The 26406-nt window shown below is 49.4% G+C and overlaps 3 protein-coding genes across 3 annotated transcripts; all 3 read right to left on the reverse strand.

Annotated features, from left to right (window-relative positions):
• Positions 1 to 14895: 14895 nt before the first annotated feature.
• LOC120982643 (histone H2B 1.1) lies at positions 14896 to 15357 on the reverse strand. The gene has a single exon (XM_040412899.1). The coding sequence runs from the start codon at positions 15353 to 15355 to the stop codon at positions 14975 to 14977; it is 381 nt and encodes a 126-aa protein (XP_040268833.1). The 5' UTR covers positions 15356 to 15357; the 3' UTR covers positions 14896 to 14974.
• Positions 15358 to 17236: 1879 nt separating this feature from the next.
• Positions 17237 to 17730, reverse strand: LOC120982703 (histone H2A type 1-like). Its single transcript, XM_040412960.1, has one exon. It carries the CDS (start codon positions 17648 to 17650, stop codon positions 17258 to 17260), a length of 393 nt encoding a protein of 130 aa, XP_040268894.1. The 5' UTR covers positions 17651 to 17730; the 3' UTR covers positions 17237 to 17257.
• A 1884-nt stretch (positions 17731 to 19614) lies between these two features.
• Positions 19615 to 20295, reverse strand: LOC120982644 (histone H1C-like). Its single transcript, XM_040412901.1, has one exon. It carries the CDS (start codon positions 20293 to 20295, stop codon positions 19615 to 19617), a length of 681 nt encoding a protein of 226 aa, XP_040268835.1.
• Positions 20296 to 26406: the final 6111 nt, after the last annotated feature.

Here is a 26406-nt window from a genome sequence, read left to right on the forward strand (position 1 = left end):
GGACTCTTTACTGTAAGAGCGGTGAGACTATGGACTCTTTACTGTAAGAGCAGTGAGACTATGGACTCTTTACTGTAAGAGCAGTGAGACTATGGACTCTTTACGGTAAGAGCAGTGAGACTATGGAACTCTCTGCCTGAGGAGGTGGGGATGGTGAGTACAAAAAAAGAATTCAAGAAGGGCCTGGATGTATTTCTGGAGTGTAGTCTGGTTCAGGCCGTGTGAGATTCACCCTGTACATACTGTCGTTCTATTCTACTATTAATTAAACACCCATTTAGGGAAAGATCCTAAATTCGAAAAATATGAGGACAGCGTCAAATAAGGGACGTGGCCCCGGTCGTGGTGCTGCTGGTGGAGCTCCTGTTGCAGGGAGAGGACGTGGTCGATCTGTGCCAGCTACACGCTCAAGTGAAACCCCTTCCTCAGGTGCGAGTAGGCGACAGAACCTGCAGCGGTATTTGGTCGGGCCTAATGTGGCTCTACGAATGGTGAGGCCTGAACAAGTACAGGAGATAGTAGATTGGGTGGCTGACAGTGGATCCAGTTCCTTCACATTGTCTCCCACCCAGTCTCCTGCTGAAAGACCACAGTTAACACCTGCAGCCGATGTCCATCAGTCTTTCACCTCGCCCCCTTGCACATCAGTCAAGCAGTCTGAGCCCCAAGTCATGCAGCAGTCTCTTCGGCTTTTTGATGACTCTGTTAGCAGGGTTTCCCAGGGCCGTCCACCTAGCCCTGCCCCAGAAGTCGAAGAGATTGAGTGCACCGATGCCCAACCACTTATCTTTCAAGATGAGTACATGGGAGGACCATCGCAGCACGTCTCGGATGATGACGAAACACAGGTGCCAACTGCTGGGGCTTTCTGCAGTGTGCAGACCGACAAGGAGGGCAGGGGTGAAGACTGGGTGTAAGATGATGTGGAGGACGATGAGGTCCTCGACCCCACATGGAATCAAGGTCATGCGAGTGACCTATGTAGGAAGAGGCGGTGGTCGCACAGAGCCACCAGCACAGCAGAAGAGGGAGCAGGGTGCAAAAGCGGAGCGGCCGTCCTCTAGACAGTACGCCTGCTACTGCCCACCGCAGCAAGGAACCGAGCACACCAAAGCCAGCTCCAAGGAGTTCCCTGGCGTGGCAGTTCTTCAGACAATGTGCTGACGAGAAGACACGAGTGGTTTGCACGCTGTGCAATCAGAGCCTGAAGCGAGGCATAAACGTTCTCAACCTGATCACAACCTGCATGACCAGGCATCTAAGTGCAAAGCACGAGCTGCAGTGGAGAAGACACCTCAAAAACCAAGAAAGTTATGGCCGGACTGAAGGGCGTAGCCTTAGGGGAGGGCATCATGACAGGGGTTTGGTTTAGGGAGACCCCTGGTAGTGGGTTGGGTGGGGTTTAGTGGAGATGGGTGGATGAAGCTGGGTAAAGGGGGATTGGGTGGTTTGAGTGTAGGGGTGGGGTCAAGGGGTTAAATAGGGGAGCAGTGAGGAAGACAGGGGCCATTTTGTGGAGATCTAAAGCGAACTGGTACCTGTACTCTGCAGCATGGACCAGCTTGAAGAGACCATCTCTAAACTGCGGGCAGCGGCGGAGGTCTGCGGCGCCGAATGGATAGAAGCGCAGGTGCAGCAGATGCTCCAGGGGGCGGCAGAGGCTCCAGCTGGGCCTCAGACAGTATCAGTCCGGCCGCGGCGGGCCAGGCCGCCGGCGCGCTACAGCCCGGAGGCGTCTAATACGTCTCAGCCCCCCACCAAGGCTCAGCGCCGAAAACGGAGCCCCCCTAGGGACCCTCCACGCCGGGGGTCGGCGGGGACCGCTTCCTCGAGTACCTCCCGGCGTGGGAGGAATCCGGTCGTGAGGCGGAGCCTGCGAGGTGGCCGGGCCCGGTCACCTCGGCCTTCAACTGTGGACGACAGGGGAGAAGGACCAGGTGCGGGGGTCTCCTGCCCAGGATCGGGGGCTGAGACCTCCCGGCGTGCACAGGACGGCGTGAGGAACGGGGCTGCTGCGGTTGCCATGGTGTCCGGCAGCAGGCCCCTGTCTTCGGTGGTCGAGATGCAGGGGAGAAGAAGCTCCGCCCACTCTGCTGCAGCCGGTGAAGATGGAGGTCCTGACGTCTCTAGCCTGGGGCTGGCTAGGAGACTGGATGAAGAGGCGGCATCGCGGAGGAGTGATCTACTGGATTCCGGATCTTCGGCTGGTGGGGACACAGCACCCAGGCAGCCAGGTGACGCCTCTTGGGGAACTTTAGCGCAGATTGTTGGGGGGGCTGGGGGTGTTGGGGGGCCCCCCGTAGATGTTAGCAGGGGTTTGGGACAATTGTTAGGCGGGCTAGCAGGTTTGCTTGCGGGCTGGGGGATGGGGGGTGCGTCTCCGTTACCAGCGTGGGGGGTGTCTGGTTTTTCTGCTGGCGCGAGTGGGAGTGGGGGAGCCAGTTCAGGGGTTGGGTCTGCGGTAGCGTCGGTGCAAACGCAGGCGGGGGGGGCGGCGGAGGACGAGACGGTGCGGATGGATGATAGGGCGAGAGGGGAGGTTTATGTCTGCTTTGAAGGCCCTTTGGGGGCGCATTTGAAACAGGAGGTGAGGGAAAAGATTTGGAAGGGGGAGTATGTGGAGATTTTTTCTCTGCTCCCCTTAGACAAGTTTAACCTGGACAGGGTGAGACGGGAGGATGGTAAGAAGGAGGAGGAAGAGAAGCGGAGGTACCGGCTGATACCGCGGACGTTTACAAACTGGCTGCAGGCGTTCGCGATATTAGCAAGCGTAATTGGGGAGAAGGCGCCGGAGTGCTGTTCGGCGTTATTTTGTTATTTGGATGCAGTTGGGGAGGCGTACAGGGTGTATGGGGGGGTAGCGTGGCTGCGGTACGACGAACAGTTCCGGCAGCGGAAGGCGGTGCGGCCCGAAATAAAGTGGGACCATAAGGATATCGCGCTGTGGTTAAAGGTTACGGCGCCGGTGAGACAGGGCCAGTCCTTTCGGGGGGATGCAGGAGGTGGAGGGCAGTCCAATGTCGCGTCGGCATCAGCGAAAGGGCTTTGTTTCGGATTCAATGATGGGACATGCAAATTCGGAGCGAAGTGTAAATTTAAACACGAGTGCTCGGTGTGTGGGGGGTCGCATGGGGCAGCGCGGTGTTTTAGGGGTAACAGACAGAGGGGGGGGGATTTTAATAGCAAAGGGGGAGACGCCAGTACGTCTGGGAAGGATGGGCCCGTTTCTAGATAGATACCCGGATAGGGATGCGGCAGCTTTATTGCAGGAAGGTTTTTCGGTTGGTTTTCGGATACCGTTTGTTCAGGGTGATGGGTTGTTGAGTAAGAGAAATTTGAGGTCGGCGTTGGAGCATCCGGAGGTGGTAGCGTAGAAACTTAGCAAGGAGGTCAGTCTAGGCAGGATGGCGGGACCATTCGTGGACCCACCTTTGCCGAATTTGCGAGTGTCGCCGTTAGGGGTAGTGCCGAAGAAGGAGAGGAATAAGTTTAGGCTTATTCACCACCTGTCTTTTCCGAAGGGCTCGTCGGTCAATGACGGTATAGACCCCGCCTTGTGTTCGGTGGTTTATACCTCGTTTGATGCGGCAGTGCAGTGGGTTAGGAAATTTGGAAGGGGGGCGCTATTAGCAAAGACTGACATCGAGGCGGCGTTTCGGTTGCTGCCGGTTCACCCGGATTGTTTGCATTTGTTGGGGTGTTTTTGGGGGGGGGAGTTTTTTGTGGATAGATGTTTGCCTATGGGCTGTTCCCTGTCCTGTGCGTACTTTGAGGCGTTTAGCTCATTTTTGGAATGGGCGGTGGCGGATTCGGCGGGTTGTGAGTCTATTATTCATTACCTAGACGATTTCCTATGTATTGGTCCGTCGGGGTCCAGGGTGTGCGCATTGTTGTTGCATACATTAGAGTCGTTGTTTGGAGTTTTTGGGGTCCCGTTGGCCTCGGAGAAGACGGTTGGGCCGGTCACAGAGTTGAGTTTTTTAGGTATTGTGATTGACACGGTTAGGATGGAGTGTAGGTTGCCCTTAGATAAGTTGGAGGATCTAAAAGGGGAGGTAGCGAGGGCGTGTCGTTTGAAAAAGCTGCAGTTGAAGGAGCTACAGTCGCTGCTTGGAAAACTTAATTTTGCGTGCCGGATTATGCCCATGGGGAGGGTGTTTTGTAGGAGGTTGTCTATGGCGACGGCGGGGGTGGTCGCACCACATCATTATGTTCGGTTGGGAAAGGAGTTGAGAGCGGACTTGAAGGTGTGGGGTTCCTTTTTGGATTGTTATAATGGTCGCTCTCTGTTTATGGGTGATGTGGTGAATTCGTTTGATTTTGAGTTGTTTTCGGATGCAGCGGGGAGTGAGGGTTTTGGGGTTTATTGCCGGGGGCAGTGGTGTGCGGGTAGGTGGCCTGATAGCTGGGTGGAAAGAGGTTGGGTAAAGAACGTGGCTTTGTTGGAACTTTTTCCTATTGTGGCGGCGGTGGTGTTGTGGGGGGAAGTGTTCCGTGACAGAAAAGTTCGGTTCCACTGTGATAATTTGGGAGTGGTCGGCCTCGTCAGGGTTGGTGGTGCGGTTGTTACAACAGTTGGTGTTGGAGTGCCTGTTGATCAATGCGTGGGTGGTGGCGGTGCATGTGCCTGGTGTAGAAAATGGTATAGCTGACGCTCTTTCTCGTTCACAGTGGGACCGGTTCCGGCAGTTGGCTCCAGACGCGGAGGAGTTTGGGAGGGAATGCCCGAGTTGTCTATGGGAGGTACTGGAAGAACGGTAGCAAGTCTCATTCAGGCATCTCTGGCGCCTAGGACGTGGGAGTTGTATTTAAAATCGTGGCAGTACTGGGAGGATTGGTGCAGTCAGTTGGGGGTTGGGGAAGGGGACCTTGAGGTTCCTATGTTGTTGTTTGTGGGTCACTGTAGGGAGGAAGGCTGGTCTATAGCAAAAATGAATAGTTGCATGGCCGGATTGGCGTTCGGCTTTAAGTGTAGACAGCGGCCGGATGCGACTAAGTCATTTTTGGTGATGCGGGCGTTGAAGGGGTGGCGCAGGGCGGGTACAGGGCGTGATGACAGGAGACCTGTGTCCTTTGGGTTATTGTTAAGACTGGGCGAGCAACTGGGGGTGGTATGTACTTCCGCCTCGGAGGTTCGTTTGTTCCGATTAGCTTTTTCGTTGGCGTTTTTTGGGGCATTGCGGGTGGGGGAATTGGTCAGTTCAACGGTGCGTAAGGCAGGGGGGTTGCAGACGACAGATGTGGAGTTATTTCAGGACAGGCTAGAGTTCGTGATTCGCCGGTCTAAGACAGATGCGGAAGGACGGGGGCGCAGGGTAGTGTTGTTTGGGGTCCCGGAGTGCGCTATGTGTCCGGTATTGAGCTTGCGTGAATATTGGGGAGGTAGGAGGAGCGATGCGTTGCCGTTGTTAGTGCATGGGGATGATTCATTTTTGTCACGCTTTCAGTTTGCGGCGGTTTTTTCGAAATGTCTAGTTCGGTTGGGTTTGGGGCCTGACGGGTATTCGAGTCATTCATTTAGAATCGGGGCGGCAACGGAAGCGGCGAGGTGGGGGTTGGGGGATGAGATCATTAAAAGGATTGGGCGGTGGGAATCTGTTCGGTTCAGATCATATATTCGTTTGCATAGCTTGTAAGGGAACGGCCGGGGGGGCTGGTAGGGGAACGGTTTTTCTGTATGCAATGTTATTATTGGTTGGTCTTGGTTTGTTTTTTTCTTTACAGATGCAGTGCCGGCCCTAGTGTGGATCCTCGGACATTCTTATGTCTTTTGGGGGGCTGTCCGGGCAGCGGTTCGGCCGGATGGTCAGCAGCTGGGGTTCTCGAGGTCCGTGGCGGTGGTGAGATGGCTAGGGCGGAGAGGTATGGTTTGGGCCGGGGTGTTGCCGGAGATTCACAGGTTTGTGAGGCAGGATAGGGCACCCAAGGTGTTGGTTTTGCATGTGGGGGGTAATGACCTGGTAGCGCGGCCATTTAGGGAATTGTTGCAGGGCATTAAGTTTGACTTGCTGAGGATATGGGCGTTGTTCCCGCGGATGGTGACAGTATGGTCTGATATAGTGCCTAGGATGGTGTGGAGGGATGCAAGGTCCGTGGAGGGTGTAAACAGGGCCCGTGTCAAGGTGAACCGGGCGATGGGTCGGTTCATGGCCAGGAATGGGGCGGTGGCAGTGAGGCATTTGGAGCTTGAGAAGGGTGTGGGGGGGTTTTGGCGGGCTGATGGAGTGCACTTAAATGCGGTTGGTTTGGACATGTGGTGCTTGGCAATTCAGGAGGGCATTGAGGTGGCCTTGCGTTTGTGGAGGAACGCTCAGTCTTAAGGCGGTCAAGTCTTCGCGTTTGTGGCGGGGGGAGGTCCTTGAAGTTGGTCATATTCACAGAGGAGGATGCTGGGAGGGCTCCATGGTGAGGGCTGGACTCCCAGTGGTGACGGATTTTAAAGGGGCCATTCAGTGGTGCTTCTGAGCTGGAGGGCAACGGCTGGAAGCAAGATGGCTCATTCAGTGGAGTTTCTTGCAGTTATTTGGGGGCTTCAAGGACCTCCCCTCGGGGGGGAATTGTTATTTATAAATTGTTATGTTTATTTGTTAATAAAAGACGGCTGCTGTGGCCGATTTATTCCAAGATCGGTGTCTGTGTGTCATTTTGGGGTCAGGTTGAGTCGAGTGATGGGTGGAGTTAGGTTCAGGATGTTGGTAAGTGAAAAGGAGTGTTGGGGGTCGAGCGGCAGATAACCAATACCCCTGTCAAGGTCTCTGACTCCTCCTGCTTCCTCTTTTGCTGCAGTCGTGGCCTCTTCATCCACCTCTGGAGTGACAGTACCACCTGCCACCCCGCAGAGTATCTGCAGGCAACACCACCACCTGGGTCACCAAGCATCTCCACAATGTCCCACGGAAGCGTTCAGCTCTCCATATCCCAAATGCTGGAGAGGAAGAGGAAGTACCCCCCTACCCACCCGCCATCCCTGGCCCTGAATGCCAGCATTTCTAAATTACTGGCCTTTGAAATGCTGTCATTCCGTCTGGTGGAGACGGAGAGTTATAAAGGCCTTATGGCGGTGGCTGTCCCACAGTACGTCGTGCCCAGCCGCCACTACTTCTCCAGGAGAGCCATCCCTTCCCTGCACAACCAAGTGGGGGACAAAATCAGGTGTGCACTGCGCAACGCCATCTGTGGCAAGGTGCACCTGACTACGGATACGTGGACCAGTAAGCACGGTCAGGGCCGCTATATCTCCATAACAGCACACTGGGTAAATGCAGTGGCGGCTGGGCCTGAGGCGGATAGCAGTTTGGCGCATGTCCTTCCACCACCGAGGATTGCAGGGCGCTTCAGTTTGCCTCCTGTTGCTTCCTCCTCCTACTCCGCTTCCTCATCCTCTACCGCCTCCTCATCCGGTCAGCGTAACCCCTTCACCACCAACTTCAGCACAGCCAGGGGGAAACGACAGCAGGCAGTTTTATAACGTATCTGTTTGGGGGACAGGCCCCACACCGCGCAGGAGCTGTGGACGGGCCTTGAACAACAGACCGACGAGTGGTTGGTGCCAGTCAGCCTCAAGCCCGGCCTGGTGGTGTGCGATAATGGGCGAAATCTCGTAGCAGCTCTGGGACTAGCCGGTTTGACGCACATCCCTTGCCTGGCGCATGTGCTGAATTTAGTGGTGCAGAGATTCCTTAAACATTACCCTGATATGTCAGAGCTGCTGCATAAAGTGCGGGCCGTCTGTGCGCGCTTCCGGCGTTCTCACCCTGCCGCCGCTCGCCTGTCTGCGCTACAGCGTAACTTCGGCCTTCCCGCTCACCGCCTCATATGCGATGTGCCCACCAGGTGGAACTCCACCTTGCACATGCTGGACAGACTGTGCGAGCAGCAGCAGGCCATAGTGGAGTTTCAGCTGCAGCACGCACGGTGAGTCGCTCTGCGGAACAGCACCACTTCACCACCAATGACTGGGCCTCCATGCGAGACCTGTGTGCCCTGTTGCGCTGTTTCGAGTACTCCACCAACATGGCCAGTGCCGATAACGCCGTTCTCAGCGTTACTATCCCACTTCTATGCCTCCTTGAAAAAACGCTGCAGGCGATGATGGAAGAGGATGTGGTACAGGAGGAGGAGGAGGAGGAAGAGGGATCATTTCATAGGGTTTCCAGCTAGTCATTCCCAAGTGCCTCCGAGGGTGGGTTCCTGCACCCACAAACCCAAGGTACACAATTGTCCAGCCAGGGCACAGTTCTGGAGGATGAGGAGGAGGAGGAGGATGAGGAGGAGGAGATGGAGGAGGAGGAACCATGTTCACAGCAGGGTGGCACCCAGACCAGCTCATGGCCATCACTGGTGCGTGGCTGGGGGGATACAGAGGACACAGACGATACACCTCCCACAGAGGACAGCTTGTCGTTTCCTCTGGGCAGCCTGGCACACATGAGCGATTACATGCTGCAGTGTCTCCGCAACGACCGCCGAGTTGCCCACATTCTAACTTGTGCTGATTCCTGGGTGGCCACGCTGCTGGATCCCCGTTACACGGACAACGTACCGTCCTTAATTCCCTCACTGGAGCGTGATCGTAAGATGCGCGAGTACAAGCGCACGCTGGTAGACGCGCTGCTGGTGGCATTCATTGTCCCCATTGACTTCAATGGGGTTTGGGTTCGGGGTCAAGTTCGGGTTCCGAACTCGAGCTTTTTTGTGAAGTTCGGCCGAACTCGAACATCCAGGTGTCCGCTCAACTCTATTTGTCACTAAACATTTTGGAAGGAAAGGCGAGTTCTCTCAGGGGTATCTGTGCCCCCCGCCGCACCGAGCACCCGCTCTGGCCGGGCAGGAAAGCATGTCCATGGAAAACTCGCCCAGTTGGGGCCACACATGAAGTTTGCATGCCCAGAAGTCCAGGAGATCTTGGATCATGGGTTACAGGGTGCAGTCCAAGTATGTCACCGCCTGCTGGTTCAGGTTCTGCTGGATGTCCTGCTGCTGGAGCTGGGTGGTTTCTTCAGAGGGCGGCTGAAGAAAGCTGCTCATTATAGACGGAAGTTGATGCATGTGATGCTGGTGATGCTTCTATTCCCCCCCCCCATCCCCCACACACACAACAGCCCCCCCAGTAAGACCTTAATGAGGACCGCCTGGTAATATGGAGGCTGTACTATAGTGTGAAGGCTGAAATCTGTAGGCTGTAATATAATGTGGAGGCTGTAATATCATGTGGAGACTGGTAATATGGAGGCTGTAATGTAATGTGGAGGCTGTAATATAATATGGAGGCTGTAATATCATGTGGAGACTGGTAATATGGAGGCTATAATGTAATGTGAAGGCTATAATATAATATGGAGGCTGTAATATAATGTGAAGGCTGTAATATAATGTGGAGGCTGTAATATAATATGGAGGCTGTAATATCATGTGGAGACTGTAATATCATGTGGAGACTGGTAATATGGAGGCTGTAATTTAATACGGAGCCTGGTAATATGGAGGCTGTAATATAATGTGGAGCCTGGTAATACGGAGGCTGTAATATAATGTGGAGCCTGGTAATATTGAGGCTGTAATATAATGTGGAAGCTGTAATATAATATGGAGGCTATAATGTAAAGTGGAGGCTGTAATATAATGTGGAGGCTTTAAAATAGTATGAAGGCTATAATGTAATATGGAGGCTGTAATATAATATGGAGGCTATAATGTAATCTGTAGGCTGTAATATCATGTGGAGACTGGTAATATGGAGGCTGTAATATAATGTGGAGGCTGTAATATAATATGGAGGCTGTAATATAATGTGGAAGCTGTAATATAATATGGAGGTTGTAATTTAATGTGGAGGCTGTAATATAATGTGGAGCCTGGTAGTATGGAGGCTGTAATAAAATGTGGAGCCTGGTAATATGGAGGCTGTAATATAATGTGGAGCCTGGTAATATGGAGGCTGTAATATAATGTGGAAGCTGTAATATAATATGAAGGCTATAATGTAAAGTGGAGGCTGTAATATAATGTGGAGGCTATAAAATAATATGAAGGCTATAATGTAATGTGGAGGCTGTAATATAATATGGAGGCTATAATGTAATGTGGAGGCTGTAATATAATGTGGAGCCTGGTAATAAGGAGGCTGTAATATAATGTGGAGCCTGGTAATATGGAGGCTGTAATATAATGTGGAGCCTGGTAATATGGAGGCTGTAATATAATGTGGAGCCTGGTAATATGGAGGCTGTAATATAATGTGGAAGCTGTAATATAATATGGAGGCTATAATGTAAAGTGGAGGCTGTAATATAATGTGGAGGCTATAAAATAATATGAAGGCTATAATGTAATATGGAGGCTGTAATATAATATGGAGGCTATAATGTAATGTGGAGGCTGTAATATAATATGGAAGCTATAATGTAATGTGGAGGCTTTAATATAATATGGAGGCCGTAATGTAATGTGGAGCGTGTAATATAACGTGTAGGCTGTAATATAATATGGAGGCTATAATGTAATGTGGAGGATATAATGTAATTTGGAGGCTGTAATATAATGTGGAAGCATTAATATAATATGCAGGCTGTAATGTGGAGGCTGTAATATAACGTGTAGGCTGTAATATCATATGGAGGCTATAATGTAATGTGGAAACTATAATATAACATGGAGGCTATAATGAAATGTGGAGGCTGTAATATAATTTGGAGGCTGTAATGTAATGTGAAGGCTGTAATATAATATGGAGGCTATAATGTAATGTGGAGCCTGGTAATAGGGAGGCTGTAATATCTTGTGAAGCCTGGTAATATGGAGGCTGTAATATCTTGTGGAGGCTGTAATATCATGTGGAGCCTGATAATATGGAGGCTGTAATATGTTGTGGAGGCTGTAATAATGTGGAGGCTGGTAATGTGAAGGCTTTAATAAATTGTGGGGCCTGGTAATATGGAGTCTGTAATATTATGTGGAGGCTGTAATATAATATGAAGGCTGTAATGTGAAGGCTGTTATATAATGTGGACGCTTGTAATGTAATGTGGAGGTTGTAATATAATGTGGAGGTTGTAATATAATGTGGAGGCCGGTAATATGGAGGCTGTTATATCATGTGGAGCCTGTAAGATGAATGCTGTAATATCATGTGGAGGCTGGTAATATGGACGCTGTAATATTATGTGGAGGCTGTAATATAGTATGAAGTCTGTAATATCATGTGGAGGCTATAATGTAATGTGGAGGCTGTAAATAAGGAGGCTGTAATATAATGTTGAGGTTAATAATATAATATAGAGGCGTTAATATAATGCAGATGATATAATGTCATTTACAGGCTGGTAATATGGAGGCTGTCAATTAATGTGGAGGCTGTGTGATGTAATGTGGAGGCTGAAAATATGGAGGCTGTAACATAATGTTTAAGCTGTGATGTGATGTAGATGTGATGTAGAGGCCGGTAATACAGAGGCTGTAATATAATGTGGAGGCCAGTAATGTAATATAATATGGAGACTGTAATGTGGAGGCCGGTAATATGGAAGCTGTAATATAATGTGTAGGCCAGTAATGAAATATAGAGGCTGTAATGTAATGTGGAAGCTGGTAGTATGGAGGCTGTAATGTAATGTAAAGGCTAGTTATAGCCTCTACTAGAGGCTAGTTATAGTTATGTTTAGGCTGTGATGTAATGTAGAGGACGGTAATATGGAGTCTGCAATATAATGTGGAGGCTGTGATGTAATGTGGAGGCTGTAATATAATTTGGAGTCTGTAATGTAATGCAGAGGCTGGTAATATTAAGGCTGTGATGTATTGTGGATGCTAGTAGTATGGAGGCTGTAATATAATGTAATGTGGAGGCTGGTAGTATGGAGGCTGTCATATAATGTGGAGGCTGTGATGTAATGTTTAGGCCGTGATGTAATGTTTAGGCCGGTAATATGGAGTCTGTAATATAGTGTGGAGGACGGTAATTTAACATGGAGACTGTAATGTAGAGGCCATTAATACGGAGGCTGTAATATAACATGGAGGCTGGTAATATTTAGGCTGTAAAATAATGTGGAGGCTATAATCTAATGTAGAGGCTGTAATATGTTGTTGAGGTTAATAATATAATATGGAGGCTGGTAATGTGGAGGCTTTAATATAATTTGAGGGCTGTAATGTAATGCAGAGGCTGGTAATATGAAGGCTGTAATATAATGTAGAGGCTGTGATGTAATGTGGAGGCTGTTAGTATGGAGGCTGTAATGTAATGTTTAGGATGTGATGTAATGTAGAGGACGGTAATATGGAGTCTGTAATATAATGTGGAGGCTGGTAATGTAACACGGAGACTGTAATGTAGAGGATGGTGATACTGAGGCTGTAATATAATGTGGAGGCCGGTAATGTAACATGGAGGCTGTAATATAACATGGAGGCTGGTAATTTTTATGCTGTAAAATAATGTGGAGGCTATAATGTAATGTAGAGGCTGTAATATGTTGTTGAGGTTGATAATATAATATGGAGGCTGTGATGAAATGTGGAGGCCATTAATATGGAGGCTGTAATATAATGTAGATGCTGTAAATATGGAGACTGTAATATAATGTTGAGGATGATAATATAGAGGCTGTGATGTAATGTGGAGACTATAATGTAATGTGGAGGCTTTAAATATGGAGGCTGTAATATAATGTTGAGGTTGATAATATAATATGGAGGCTGTAATATATTGTGGAAGCTGTAATATAATATAGAGGCTGTAATGTAATATGGAGGCTGTAATATCATGTGGAGGCTGGAATATAATGTAGAGGCTGTAATATGTTGTTGAGGTTATTAATATAATATGGAGGCTGGTAATGTGGAGGCTGTAATATAATTTGAGGGCTGTAATGTAATGTAGAAGCTGGAAATATGAAGGCTGTAATATAATGTAAAGGCTGTGATGTAATGTGGAGGCTGTTAGTATGGAGGCTGTAATGTAATGTTTAGGATGTGATGTAATGTAAAGGACGGTAATATGGAGTCTGTAATATAATGTGGAGGCCGGTAATGTAACATAGAGACTGTAATGTAGAGGCCGGTAATACGGAGGCTGTAATATAATGTGGAGGCCGGTAATGTAACATGGAGGCTGTAATATAATGTGGAGGCTGGTAATGTAACATGGAGGCTGTAATGTAATGTGGAGGCTGGTAATGTAACATGGAGGCTGTAATGTAATGTGGAGGCTGGTAATATTTAGGCTATAATGTAATGTAGAGGCTGTAATATGTTGTTGAGGTTGATAATATAATATGGAGGCTGTGATGTAATGTGGAGGCCATTAATATGGAGGCTGTAATATAATGTAGATGCTGTAAATATGGAGACTGTAATATAATGTTGAGGATGATAATATAGAGGCTGTGATGTAATGTGGAGACTATAATGTAATGTGGAGGCTTTAAATATGGAGGCTGTAATATAATGTTGAGGTTGATAATATAATATGTAGGCTGTAATATATTGTGGAAGCTGTAATATAATATGGAGGCTGGAATATAATGTAGAGGCTGGTAATATGGAGGCTGTAATATAATGTGGAGGAAGATTATGTAATATGGAGGCTGTAATAGAAACATAGATGTAATATGGAGGCTGTAATGTAAGGTGGAGGCTATAATGTAATGCAGAGGCTGTAATATAATGTGGAGGCTGGTAGTATGGAGGCTGTAATATAATGTGGAGGTTGATAATATAATATAGAGACTTTATTTTAATGCGAAGGATATGATGTAATTTACAGGCTGGTAACATGGAGGCTGGAAAATGAAAACCACCAGCACTTCTGAGCTCAGCCAATCAGAGGTGGAGGGCGGGGCCTGGAGTTCAGGATCAGCCCCGCCCCCAGTTCGTGCAGTTTTCTCAGGTCCGCCCATGCTCCATATAAAGGAGGGCTCTGGGCTGAGCAGTCACTGCTCTCTGCTCCTCACACCTAGAAGATGTCTGGTCGCGGTAAAGGAGGGAAAGGGCTCGGGAAAGGCGGCGCCAAGCGGCACAGGAAGGTGCTCCGTGATAACATCCAGGGCATCACCAAGCCTGCCATCCGCCGCCTAGCTCGCAGGGGAGGCGTCAAGCGCATCTCCGGCCTCATCTATGAGGAGACTCGCGGGGTGCTGAAAGTCTTCCTGGAGAACGTCATCCGGGACGCCGTCACCTACACCGAGCACGCCAAGAGGAAGACCGTCACCGCCATGGACGTGGTCTACGCGCTCAAGCGCCAGGGCCGCACTCTCTACGGCTTCGGGGGTTAATGCTGCCGCCGCCGCCTCCGTCCTCACAGCACAAAGGCTCTTCTCAGAGCCGCCCACATCTTCCCGGGGAGGAGGAGCTACAATTCCACTGAGGGGTTAACACCGCCCGCACATCAGGAGATCAGCGGCGCCCTGTGCTCAGTACAGCCGGAGGTCTACATTACAGAAACCCCCCAATAATCTGTAAATCCCGAGCCCCGGGTGTTCTCCACCGCAGCTACGAGACGAGCTGTGCTCGGAGACTGAGGGGTTAATCCGTCCCGCCAATGAGCGGCGCTGGTACAGGTCACATGACCGGCTCCACCTGTAAATCAGCAGTAACTATAGGCGGGAAATTCAAATAAGCCAATGAGCGACGAGATCCTGAGCTCTCCCAGCCAATAGGAGCAGAGCTCTGGACCCCGCAGCCGTTATGTGCCCGTAGGAGCCTCGTCCTCCTGTCCTGCACTGAGCGGCCGCACAGCCTCTCCCCAGGGAGCGCCACACTGAGGAGGATGATGGGAGTAGTGATCGGGCATGGAGGAGGAGGATGAGGGGAGCTTGTATTGTAACTTCCGATAGCGTTACCGCATCTCATCTAGCTGACAGGGAGGAAAACCGCAGCCACTGTGAGAACAACGGGGAGACCCGGGAGCAGCTCCGCTGGAGACAGGGTGGGGGCTCTGAGAAGAGCCTTTGGGTCCGGAGAGCGGGGGCGGCGCTCACTTGGCGCTGGTGTACTTGGTGACGGCCTTGGTGCCCTCGGAGACGGCGTGCTTGGCCAGCTCTCCGGGCAGCAGCAGGCGCACGGCGGTCTGGATCTCCCGGGAGGTGATGGTGGAGCGCTTGTTGTAGTGAGCCAGGCGGGAGGCTTCCCCTGCGATGCGCTCGAAGATGTCGTTGACGAAGGAGTTCATGATGCCCATGGCCTTGGAGGAGATGCCGGTGTCGGGGTGGACCTGCTTCAGCACCTTGTAGACGTAGATGGCATAGCTCTCCTTCCTGCTCTTCCTCCGCTTCTTGCCGTCCTTCTTCTGGACCTTGGTGACGGCTTTCTTGGAGCCCTTCTTGGGCGCTGGGGCGGACTTGGCTGGCTCGGGCATTCTGACTGAGGACAAAATCTCGTCTGTTCTCCTCCTGCCACCGCGGCGGTATTTATACACGGGCCATGCAAATGAGCTGCTGCTGACTGCGCGCCGATCTACTGGAGGAGAGGGTCACGTGGTGTCTCCGCTTCTCCCAATTGGCAGCCTCACATCCATCCAGCTGAGCCGGGGGCGGAGCAAATAGAGAGGCGGGGCTCACATACATCCATTCAGCAGAGCCAGGGCGGAGCAAATAGAGGGGCGGGGCTCACATCCATCCATTCAGATGAGCTGGGGGCGGAGCAACAGGAGAGGCGTGGTTCACATACATTCTTTCAGCAGAGCCGGGGGACGGAGCAGCAAGAAGGGAGGGGCTCACATCCATTCATAGAGCTGAGTCGGAGGGCGGAGCAGCAGGAGGGGCTGGGCTCATAGCCATCCATTCTGCTAAAACGGGGGGCGGAGCAGAACTCGCATCCGTCTATTCAGATGAGCCGGGGGCGGGGCTAACATCTCTCTTCCGTCTATCAGGGCCTCGCTGCTCGGCTGATAACCGCCCCTCACTGCGCCCCGCCCCCTGCTGGTAGTGATGCCGCCGCTGAGTGTACTGTGCGTGCAGGGGGGTCGTGCGCTCTATCCCTGGACACCAGCGCAGCGATGGAGCCGCTCTTCTCCGCACAGTGAATACGGGACTGTTCTCCCCTTCTCCGGTAGGACGGTCGTGGGGAGCGGGAGAAGGCGGCCACTGACGGGTTAATACTGAGCAGGCTATGGGGGCGGGGCTATAGAACTAGTACCATGGCTTTTGAAATTCCCGGTCAATTACCGTCTGGTAAGAATTCAGCGGCCGTGGACAAGCTCCGCCCTCGGCTCATCTGAATGGATGGATGTGAGCCCCGCCCCTCCTGCTGTCTCCGCCCCCCGCTCTTCTCAGAGCCCCCACCTTCTCTAGGACGGAGCTGCCGCATTGTGTGAATACATGGAAGCCTCATGTCCGAGGCGGATTATTCCCTCATTATAGACCAGATCGGGAGGATGAGGGGAGTAGTGATCAGACAGTGAGGAGGATGGGGGAGTAGTGATTGGACACTGAGGATGAGGGGAGTAATGATCGGCCAGAGAGAAGTTGGGCAATGAGGAGAATGAGTGAAGTAGTTATATGGTACTGAGGATGATGAGGGGAGTAGTGATCTGCTAATGGATGGATGTGAGCCCCGCCGTGCGCTCTATCCCCGGACACCAGCGCAGGGCTGGAGAAGGGGGCGGAGCTATAGAACAAGTGCTTTACAGTGATTGGCTGATCTCTGGCTTTTGAAATTCCCGCTCAATTACAGTCCGGTTAGAATTCAGCGGACAAACCCTCTACAGCAGCAATGTCTGCCCGGACTCGCAGCAGGTCAGGAGCGGTGATGTCCGATTCATGTCGGAGGAGGGGGGGAGGCCAGCAGCCAATCAGAGCGGAGGCGCACACGGTCCAGGGAGTCGTGCACTGAGGCTAAGAATCCAATGATCCGACTTCTAGAACAATACACGGAGTCTCTGACCGGCTGCAGCAGTATAAAGCCCTCGCAGTGCTGTCCATAGAATAGAGCGCCCCCCACTCAGTATAATGCCCAGATCAGTGCCCCCAGCCCCCCACTCAGTATAATGCCCAGATCAGTGCCCCCCACTCAGTATAATGCCCAGATCAGCCCCCCCTTCCTAGTCCTCAGTCCGGTCACCACTGATCGGACACTTATTACCTATCCGGCTCCGGGTCACTTGTCACCAACTGAAGCCAAAGATCCAAACTTCCCATCTCTAGTCAGGAGCGGTAAGTGCCCCTGTGTGACACCTCCTGCACAGCGGAGATCAGCGGCATCGCCAGCTCAGTCGTACAGAGCATGTGGGGGGCTCTTAGAAGAGCCTTTGGTTCCGGGCTCACTTGCTCTTGGCCGACTTGGTGCTCTCGGTCTTCTTGGGCAGCAGCACGGCCTGGATGTTGGGCAGGACGCCTCCCTGGGCGATGGTGACGCCGCCCAGCAGCTTGTTGAGCTCCTCGTCGTTGCGCACGGCCAGCTGCAGGTGGCGGGGGATGATGCGGGTCTTCTTGTTGTCGCGGGCGGCATTGCCGGCCAGCTCCAGGATCTCGGCGGTGAGATACTCGAGCACAGCGGCCAAGTAGACGGGAGCGCCGGCGCCCACCCTCTGGGCGTAGTTGCCCTTGCGGAGGAGCCTGTGCACTCGGCCGACCGGGAACTGGAGCCCTGCCCGGGAGGAGCGGGTCTTGGCCTTAGCCCGGACTTTGCCTCCTTGTTTGCCGCGTCCAGACATCGTTCTCTACAGCAGAGCACAAAACAGCAACGAAGACTCTGATGTGTGTGATCCGGAGGAGCCGCCTCCTGCCGCCTTTATAGGCTGCTGCTCCGCCCCCAGCGCCGCTCATTGGTGGATTAGAAGCCTCCAACGAGACAAGACTCGTGAAGAAGCCAATGAGAGGCGCGGGGCGTGGCTTATGACGCGGGTACAGCTCACATGACCGGCTCCTCCGGTAGATCAGCAGCTCATTTGCAGTTGGGGACTATAGGCGGGAAATTCAAATGAGCGACGAGATCCTGAGCTCTCCCAGCCAATAGGAGCAGAGCTCTGGACCCCGCAGCCGTTATGTGCCCGTAGGGGCGGAGCCTCGTCCTCCCGCCCTGCACTGAGCAGCCGCACAGCTCGCTGATCCGCAGCCATTCATAGCGGGAGCAGAGCTCAGCTGAAGTGTATAAGGGGAGCAGTGATCTGCCAGAGAGGAGGATGAGGGGAGTAGTGATCTGCCAGAGAGGAGGATGAGGGGAGTAGTGATCGGGCACTAAGTATGAGGGTAGTAGTTATATGGTACTGAGGAGGATGAGGGGAGTAGTGATTGGGCAATAAGGATGAGGGGAGTAGTTATATGCTATTGAGGATGATGAGGGGAGTAGTGATTGGGCAATAAGGGGAGTAGTTATATGCTATTGAGGATGATGAGGGGAGTAGTGATTGGGCAATAAGGAGAATGAGGGGAGTAGTTATATGCTATTGAGGATGATGAGGGGAGTAGTGATTGGGCAATAAGGAGAATGAGGGAAGTAGTTATATGGTATTGAGGATGATGAGGGGAGTAGTGATCTGCCAGAGAAGAGGATGAGGGGAGTAGTGATCGGGCACTAAGTATGAGGGAAGTAGTTATATGCTATTGAGGATGATGAGGGGAGTAGTGATTGGGCAATAAGGAGAATGAGTGAAGTAGTTATATGGTATTGAGGATGATGAGGGGAGTAGTGATCTGCCAGAGAGGAGAATGAGGGGAGTAGTGATCTGCTATTAATGAGGGGAGTGGTGATTGGGCACTGGGGAGGATAAGGGGCGTAGTGGTAATATAATGTGGAGGCTGATAATATAGAGGCTTTAATATAATGCGGAGGATATAATGTAATTTACAGGCTGGTAATATGGAGGCTGTCAATGTTAAGGCTGTGATGTAATGTGGAGGCTGTAACATAATGTTTAAGCTGTGATGTAATGTAGAGGCCGGTAATACGGAGGATTTAATATAATGTGGAGGCCGGTAATGTAATATGGAGACTGTAATGTAGAGGCCGGTAATACGGAGGCTGTAATATAATATAGAGGCTGTAATGTAATGCAGAGGCTGTAATATCATGTGGAGGCTGGTAGTATGGAGGCTGTGATGTAATCTTGATGCTGAAAATATGGAGGCTGTAACATAATGTTTAGGCTGTGATGTAATGTAGAGGACTGTAATGTAATGTAGAGGCTGTAATATAATGTGGAGGCTGGAATTATGGAGGTTGTAACATAATGTTTATGCTGTGATGTAATGTAGATGACGGTAATATGGAGTCTGTAATATAATGTGGAGGCTGGTAATATAAAGGCTGCAATATAATATGGAGGCTATAATGTAAAGTAGAGGCTGAAAATATGAAGGCTGTAATATGTTGAGATTGATAATACAAAATGGAGGCTGGTAGTAGGGCGGCTGTAATGTAGAGGCTGGTAATACAGAGGCTGTCAATTAATATGGAGGCTGTAACAATGTTTAAGCTGTGATGTAATGTAGAGGCCGCTAATATTGAGGCTGTAATACAATGTGGAGGCTAGTTATATGGAGGCTGTGATGTAATCTGGAGACTGAATATATCCGCTGTGAGCAGAGAACGAGGGCAGAAGGGCGGAGTGGAGCTCGTCTGAGGAGGAGGTGGTGGCTCTGAGAAGAGCCTTTGGGGGAGAGGTGCGGGCGGCGCCGGTTACTTCTTGGCCGCGCTCTTCTTGGCTTTCGCCGCTTTCTTAGCCGGACTCTTGGCAGCCTTGGGTTTCGCCGCTTTCTTAGCCGGACTCTTGGCAGCCTTGGGTTTCGCCGCCTTCTTAGCCGGACTCTTGGCCAGCTTCTTGGGCTTGGGGGCAGCCTTCGGCTTCTTGGGGCTCTTGGCTGCGGCTGGTTTCTTAGCCTTTTTCGGGCTCTTGGCCGGAGCCTTCTTGGGCTTCTTCGGGGATTTAGCGGGTTTCTTGGCCGCAGTAGCTGCAGGTTTCTTGACCGCCGGCTTCTTCTTGGCCACCGCCTTGTCCTTGGTCTCCTGCTGCTTCTTGTTGAGCTTGAAGGAGCCGGAGGCGCCGCTGCCCTTCACCTGGGTGAGGGTCCCCTTGGTGACCAGAGCCCTGATGGCCACCTTGATGCGGCTATTGTTCTTCTCTACATCGCATCCTCCGGCAGCCAGAGCCTTCTTCAGGGCGGCCAGAGACACCCCGCTGCGCTCCTTGGAGGCGGACACGGCTGTGACCAGGAGCTCGGACACGCTGGGACCGGACGGCTTCTTGCTTTTCTTGGCGCCCCCTGCTGCAGCGGCGGATTTCCTCGGCTGCTTCTTGGACTTGGCGGCCGCTTCGGCGGGAGGAGGAGGAGCGGCGGCTGCTGGCGCGGTCTCTGCCATCGTGTGAGACGTGGGGAGAAAACACAAAGACTTCTCCTGGAGAAAACACTGAGGCCGGAGCCGGGGCCGCCTCTTATATGTGCAGCGCTGCGCAGTGATTGGCTGCCGAGCTCCGCCCTCCTGCGCGTCTATTGGCTGACACTGGACACAGGCCCCGCCTTCACCCCTCTCAGCCCGGCTGCAGCTCCGCTCTCCCCTTGTGCTTCCCTGCCCGGGAGAAGAGCCCTTTAGCGGCTAGAACCGGACAGGAGAGGCCGCCTTCTCCGCGCCTTCCTCCTCCCGGACATCCCCCCTCACCGTGTGTCGCCGTCTGTGGCGGAGGAGGCCGGAGCCGGGACCGCCTCTTATATGTGGAGCGCTGCGCAGTGATTGGCTGCCGAGCTCCGCCCTCCTGCGCGTCTATTGGCTGACACTGGACACAGGCCCCGCCTTCACCCCTCTCAGCCCGGCTGCAGCTCCGCTCTCCCCTTGTGCTTCCCTGCCCGGGAGAAGAGCCCTTTAGCGGCTAGAACCGGACAGGAGAGGCCGCCTTCTCCGCGCCTTCCTCCTCCCGGACATCCCCCCTCACCGTGTGTCGCCGTCTGTGGCGGAGGAGGCCGGAGCAGGCCCCGGGATCTCCGCCACAGTCCTCCCGCTCTGCCTGACGTTCTGCACATCCGGCTGGATCCGGCCCGATGGCTCCGCTGCGGGGGCTCGTTCCCTCTCTTCCCGGCCCTCGTCCCCATCCCAGGGCTCTTTCCCACAAGGTGGGGCCGCAGGAAGCTGCTTGGACGCTGCGGGGAGGAGCTGGAGCCGCGGAGAGCCCGGGAGGGTAACACAGGCGGCGGCCTCCGCTCCCTGCCGGCTCCAGTGCTCCGTGTCCCCGCACATTCCCCGCCGCAGTGATGCCGCCTCATGTGTGTACAGGGCTCTCAGGGGGCAGAGATGCGTCTTGTGGTCAGGGCTCCGCAGATGACAGAGGACTTCTCTCCTGGGCTCCTGGCTGCAGCAGAGGGGGTGCCGGTACAATGGGGCAGAGTATGGCCCCGCCCCCCAGAAGTGTGGACCCCGCTTTACTGACCCCCGGAAACATTCTGGGGAGTAAGAAAAGTAGAGAAAACTGCCCCTATAATCCCCCTCATTGCACCTCCGTAATCTCAGTACAATACGGCAAAGTACAGTATATTATAGTACAGTATATTATTGTATAGTACAGGACAGTACAGTATATTATAGTATAGGACAGTATATTATATTATAGTATAGTACAGTATATTATAGTACAGCACAGTATAGTACAGCACAGCATAGTATAGTACAGCACAGCATAGTACAGTATAGTACAGTATATTATAGTATAGTACAGCACAGTATAGTACAGTATATAATAGTACAGCATAGTATAGTACAGTATATAATAGTACAGCGCAGTATAGTATAGGACAGTATATTATAGTACAGTATAGTATATTACAGTATAGTATATAATAGCACAGTATATTATAGTACAGTATATTATAGTACAGCATATTATAGTACAGTATATAATAGTACAGTATATTATAGTACAGCGCAGTATAGTATAGGACAGTATAGTATATTATAGTACAGTATAGTATATTACAGTATAGTATAGTATATAATAGCACAGTATATTATAGTACAGTATATTATAGTACAGCAAAGTATAGTATATTATAGTACAGTATATTATAGTACAGTATAGTATATTATAGTACAGTATAGTATATTACAGTATAGTATATAATAGCACAGTATATTATAGTACAGTACAGTATATTATAGTACAGCAAAGTATAGTATATTATAGTACAGTATATTATAGTACAGCACAGTATAGTATATTATAGTATAGTACAGTATAGTATAGTGCAGCACAGTATAGTACAGGACAGTATAGTATATTATAGTATAGTACAGTATAGTTTATTATAGTATAGTACAGTATATTATAGTACAGTACAGCACGGTATGGTATATTATAGTATAGTACAGTATAGTATATTATAGTATTGTACAGTATATTATAGTACAGCACATTATATTATAGTACAGCATAGTATAGTACAGTATATTATAGTACAGCACAGTATAGTATAGCACAGTATAATACAGTATAGTGTAGTATAGTATATTATAGTACAGTATATTATAGTTCAGTATAGTACAGCACGTATAGTATAGCACAGTATAGTACAGCACAGTATTGTATATTATAGTACAGTATATTATAGTATTGCATAGTATAGTACAGTATCGTATAGTACATTATATTATAGTACAGTATTGTGTAGCACAGTATATTATAGTACAGCACAGTATAGTACAGTATATGATAGTACAGTATATAATAGTACAGCATAGTATAGTACAGCACAGTATTGTATAGTACAGTATATTATAGCATAGTATAGTATATTATAGTATAGTACAGTATTTTATAGTTTAGTACAGTATATTATAGTATAGTACAGTATATTATAGTACAGTATAATACAGTATAGTAAAGTACAGTAGAGTACAGTATATTTTAGTACATCATAGTATAGTACAGTACAGTATATTATAGTATAGTACAGCACAGTATGTTAGCGCAATTCATGCGACTCTCCTTCTTCTTTGTGTGGTGCCAAATCAATTAGAAGTATAAGTATGTGTACACCATACTGCTTTATAATGAGACCAGACACTAGGTGGTTTCATGAAAGCATCTTCTCATCTTCCTTGAGCCATGGTAGAAGAGCAGGCGAGAGAGAGCCTTTTATTCACAGTACATTCACTTAAATAGCAGACATGACATCACAAAAGGGGTGTTCCTTAAGAAGAGACTATTGGCTACTTAACCTGATAGGAGTGGTTTCACTGAGTCTATAGGTGTATTTGAAGACTGTAATGTAATCCCCTCTTTCCCCCTCCCTCATTGACCTTCTCATACATATGGTTTGCAGCCATCTAGTGGACAGAAATGTGTACTACATAATATTCTCATTATATATTCATAAAATCATAAATCCTTCTCTCACAAATCCCTCCTTTTGCGGGAAATAGACCAGAGGTGAACAGGCAAAAGTGAGGTTCTCTCCCAACTCCCTAAACAGCGAAGAGCTGGACTTTCCTTATTGCTTCACCAGGTCCCCTCAACTCCCTTTCGGGTTTGCCTTCACCTTGTCCTATTTACCCCGCAACCATCAACAAGGTTTTATTTATTTAAGGATGGAATAATCTGTGTCTTTGACAGGGGCACAGCACATATACACAGTGTGGGCATGGATGTATTATACATTTTCAAAACAATTTTCCTAAAATGTAGAACTATATGACAGCCTGTTAAAACCAAATTCTAATAACATTGTAGTCGCTGAACCAGTTCCCAAAACATTATTCTGGCCATGATATTAATTTCAGAATTTTTCCCGTCAGTTCATTTGATAAAGTTCATCAGTTTCTTCAGATCCTTGGTGATCCTTCCATCAGTTTCTTCAGATCCTTGGTGATCCTTCCATCAGGGGCAGTGTTGTCCAGGATGTAGATGCAGCAGTTCTTGTAGACCCCTCCTTTTTCTGCTGTCAAGGACCAGTCGGTTCTGTAGAGTCATCACTGGAAAAGAGCTCAGTTGTTCCACCATTCTCTGCACAGCATCACAGATATAATTCACAAATCTCTGTTGGTGACAATAGAGATGTTAATCCAATCAAAAAAATTATTATTATTATTTTTTTTATACTACTAATCATGGGAATTAATGACTCGAATCCTGCAACTATCTGACTTTTTGCTTTAAATTAATCAGAAACTCTACTACAGACTCCTATGGCATCCATGTATAAACGTGAGTCATAGGATGTAGGCAGTGACCTCCTTAGTCGTGACCGGACATTGTTTTCTGATTTGATCCCACTCAGGAGGTGAGAATAGAACAAATGGCATCAGTACCCGATCAGGACTTGATCAGGGTACATTGACCTCTTCATTCCACCTGCATCCTGGGTTGGAGTTTCAAATCTCCACACAATCACCAGATATCTGCATTTTGATCATTTTGGTTGATAAACCAACTGTCAGAGTAAACGTTAGAGTCACTACTTGTCTTCTTCAGCTGAATTATGTAAGAACAATATCCTGGAGGGAAAACACCAAAGGGCTTTCCTGTATAAATCCTGTCTCTAAGGTCAGTTTGTCATTATATTTTAAATTTGGCCAAATATTTAATGTCAATTATAGGTAAGGATGTAGGAGCCACAGAAGCTACTGAACATTGAGGTTTCTCTCTTACCAACATTCTAGATTTTCCTAGGGGATCTTGGTCACTTACACACGCTCCTAACACATATATCCCCGAATCCTGTTGGATAGGATTTCTAATGGACAGGAACAGAGGATTACACTCATCATGTTTACAACTGTTTGGTGGGGTTCCCTTCAGGATAGTCATTCTTTGCGACAAACCTTCACCTTTACTGACTCTAGAGGTAGTTTCCACTGGTTTATATTCCTAACACTTCAGATTAGTACTCCATTCAGTTAATCTCCAATATCCACAGTTGGTATGGTCATATTTAAACACAATTACCATAGACTGGGTCAGTCCCCGTCACACAGATGTACTTATCAGACCAAAACCAAGTGTCCTATCTGTCATCTGTCTTACAGTCCACTATACTGCAAAAGTCAGCTTAGTTGTTCCTGACTCATCTTGATAATATAACACCGTTGGAATTTGATTTGACTGTGATTTCCCCTTTGTACAATATGGAACAAACAATAAGGCATGAAACAACATTATGGCTCTTATAGTCCTGGCACTTGATTGCAATACGATCAGTTTCTCCTTGCAATTCGACAGCAGTGGCGGCGGCTATCAGGACTTGATGTAGATCTTCAAACCGTAGCTCTAGGACTTTCCACCCGTCTCTCGTTTCACCACTATCCAATCTCCTGATTGTGAAGAATGAATCGCTTCTCTACAGTCCGGATTCTAGGAAACAACTAAAACTTGGAAATACACATTAGACAATAAACTTGTGCGACAGACAACATCATTTGGAAAACTACTATGCTGCATCTGGAACTATTGGGGAAATAGCCACCTAATCCAGGAGCATTCCCAAAGATTACTTCATGAGGACTTAGGCCTATCTTCCGGTTAGATGTATATCGGATGGAGAAAAACCCCAGGGATAGGTACTCTCACCTCAGTCAGTATCTTTTAGCTGTAGCCTTCGCTACAGGCCAAATCTCCGAATATCCTGGAAAGAGATCAATATAGACACAGACATATTCACACTGTTCCACCTTTGTTCTGAATGTAGTCAATCCGCAGTCTCTGAAATGGGTAAGATGACCTTGGCATATGCCTTCCTGGAACTCCCATAGTTCTCCCATCATTATTACATCACCTAGTGGCAGCATTGTTGAACCCAGGAGTCATCCACCACAGAACCCAATCACACCTTCTCTCTCTCGATTTGCCCATGTTCTAAATCCATCCTCTTTAGGTAGAGCGCCCTCTGAAGGAAGAGTTTATTACCAACTCTCCAGAGTCCTATTATCACTTCTACCTTTATCCTTTGATGTTTCCTTTCAGCCTCTGTAACCTGTATCTGAAAAAGGCAAACTTTTTGGAAGTCCACTGGCCTTAAGCCATCCTTTATCACACAGATTTCCACTTAGGGTAGACTTCAGGTAATAATGTAACCTCTACCTCCTCAGGCAGCATCAGGGCATCAAACATCTTTCATACACTCAGCATTCATTATTGATGGGCTTAGCCATGGATCCAACAAAATCTCTGCTTCACTAGATTAGACCATAATAATGAGTGATACCGAAGGCATACCTGGATGTTAGCAGTCTTACCCTCAGCCATCTTACCAACCTCAGCGAGTGTCTTCAGCTCTGTCTCCTGCACTACCATTGCTGGACGGAGTGGTTCTTTCTTGACAACATCAGATTAAGTAGGAACAGCATATCCTGTCCGAAATGATCCATCTTCCAGGAACCTGAAATGATCTACCAGAAACTCAAAAATGTGGTTATTAATTGGATACATTAAATTTGAATTTTAATATTTTATATTTTTATTTACTACTCCCAGCCTCCCCCCTTCCAGAT

This window comes from Bufo bufo (assembly GCF_905171765.1).
Source record: "Bufo bufo chromosome 1 unlocalized genomic scaffold, aBufBuf1.1 SUPER_1_unloc_1, whole genome shotgun sequence".
Classification (NCBI taxonomy): Eukaryota; Metazoa; Chordata; class Amphibia; order Anura; family Bufonidae; genus Bufo; species Bufo bufo.

What these genes read in the sequence shown, in the direction of transcription:
- LOC120982644 (XM_040412901.1), bottom strand. Translation starts at nt 20,295, where the DNA reads ATGGCAGAGACCGCGCCAGCAGCCGCCGCTCCTCCTCCTCCCGCCGAA.
- LOC120982643 (XM_040412899.1), bottom strand. Translation starts at nt 15,355, where the DNA reads ATGCCCGAGCCAGCCAAGTCCGCCCCAGCGCCCAAGAAGGGCTCCAAG.
- LOC120982703 (XM_040412960.1), bottom strand. Translation starts at nt 17,650, where the DNA reads ATGTCTGGACGCGGCAAACAAGGAGGCAAAGTCCGGGCTAAGGCCAAG.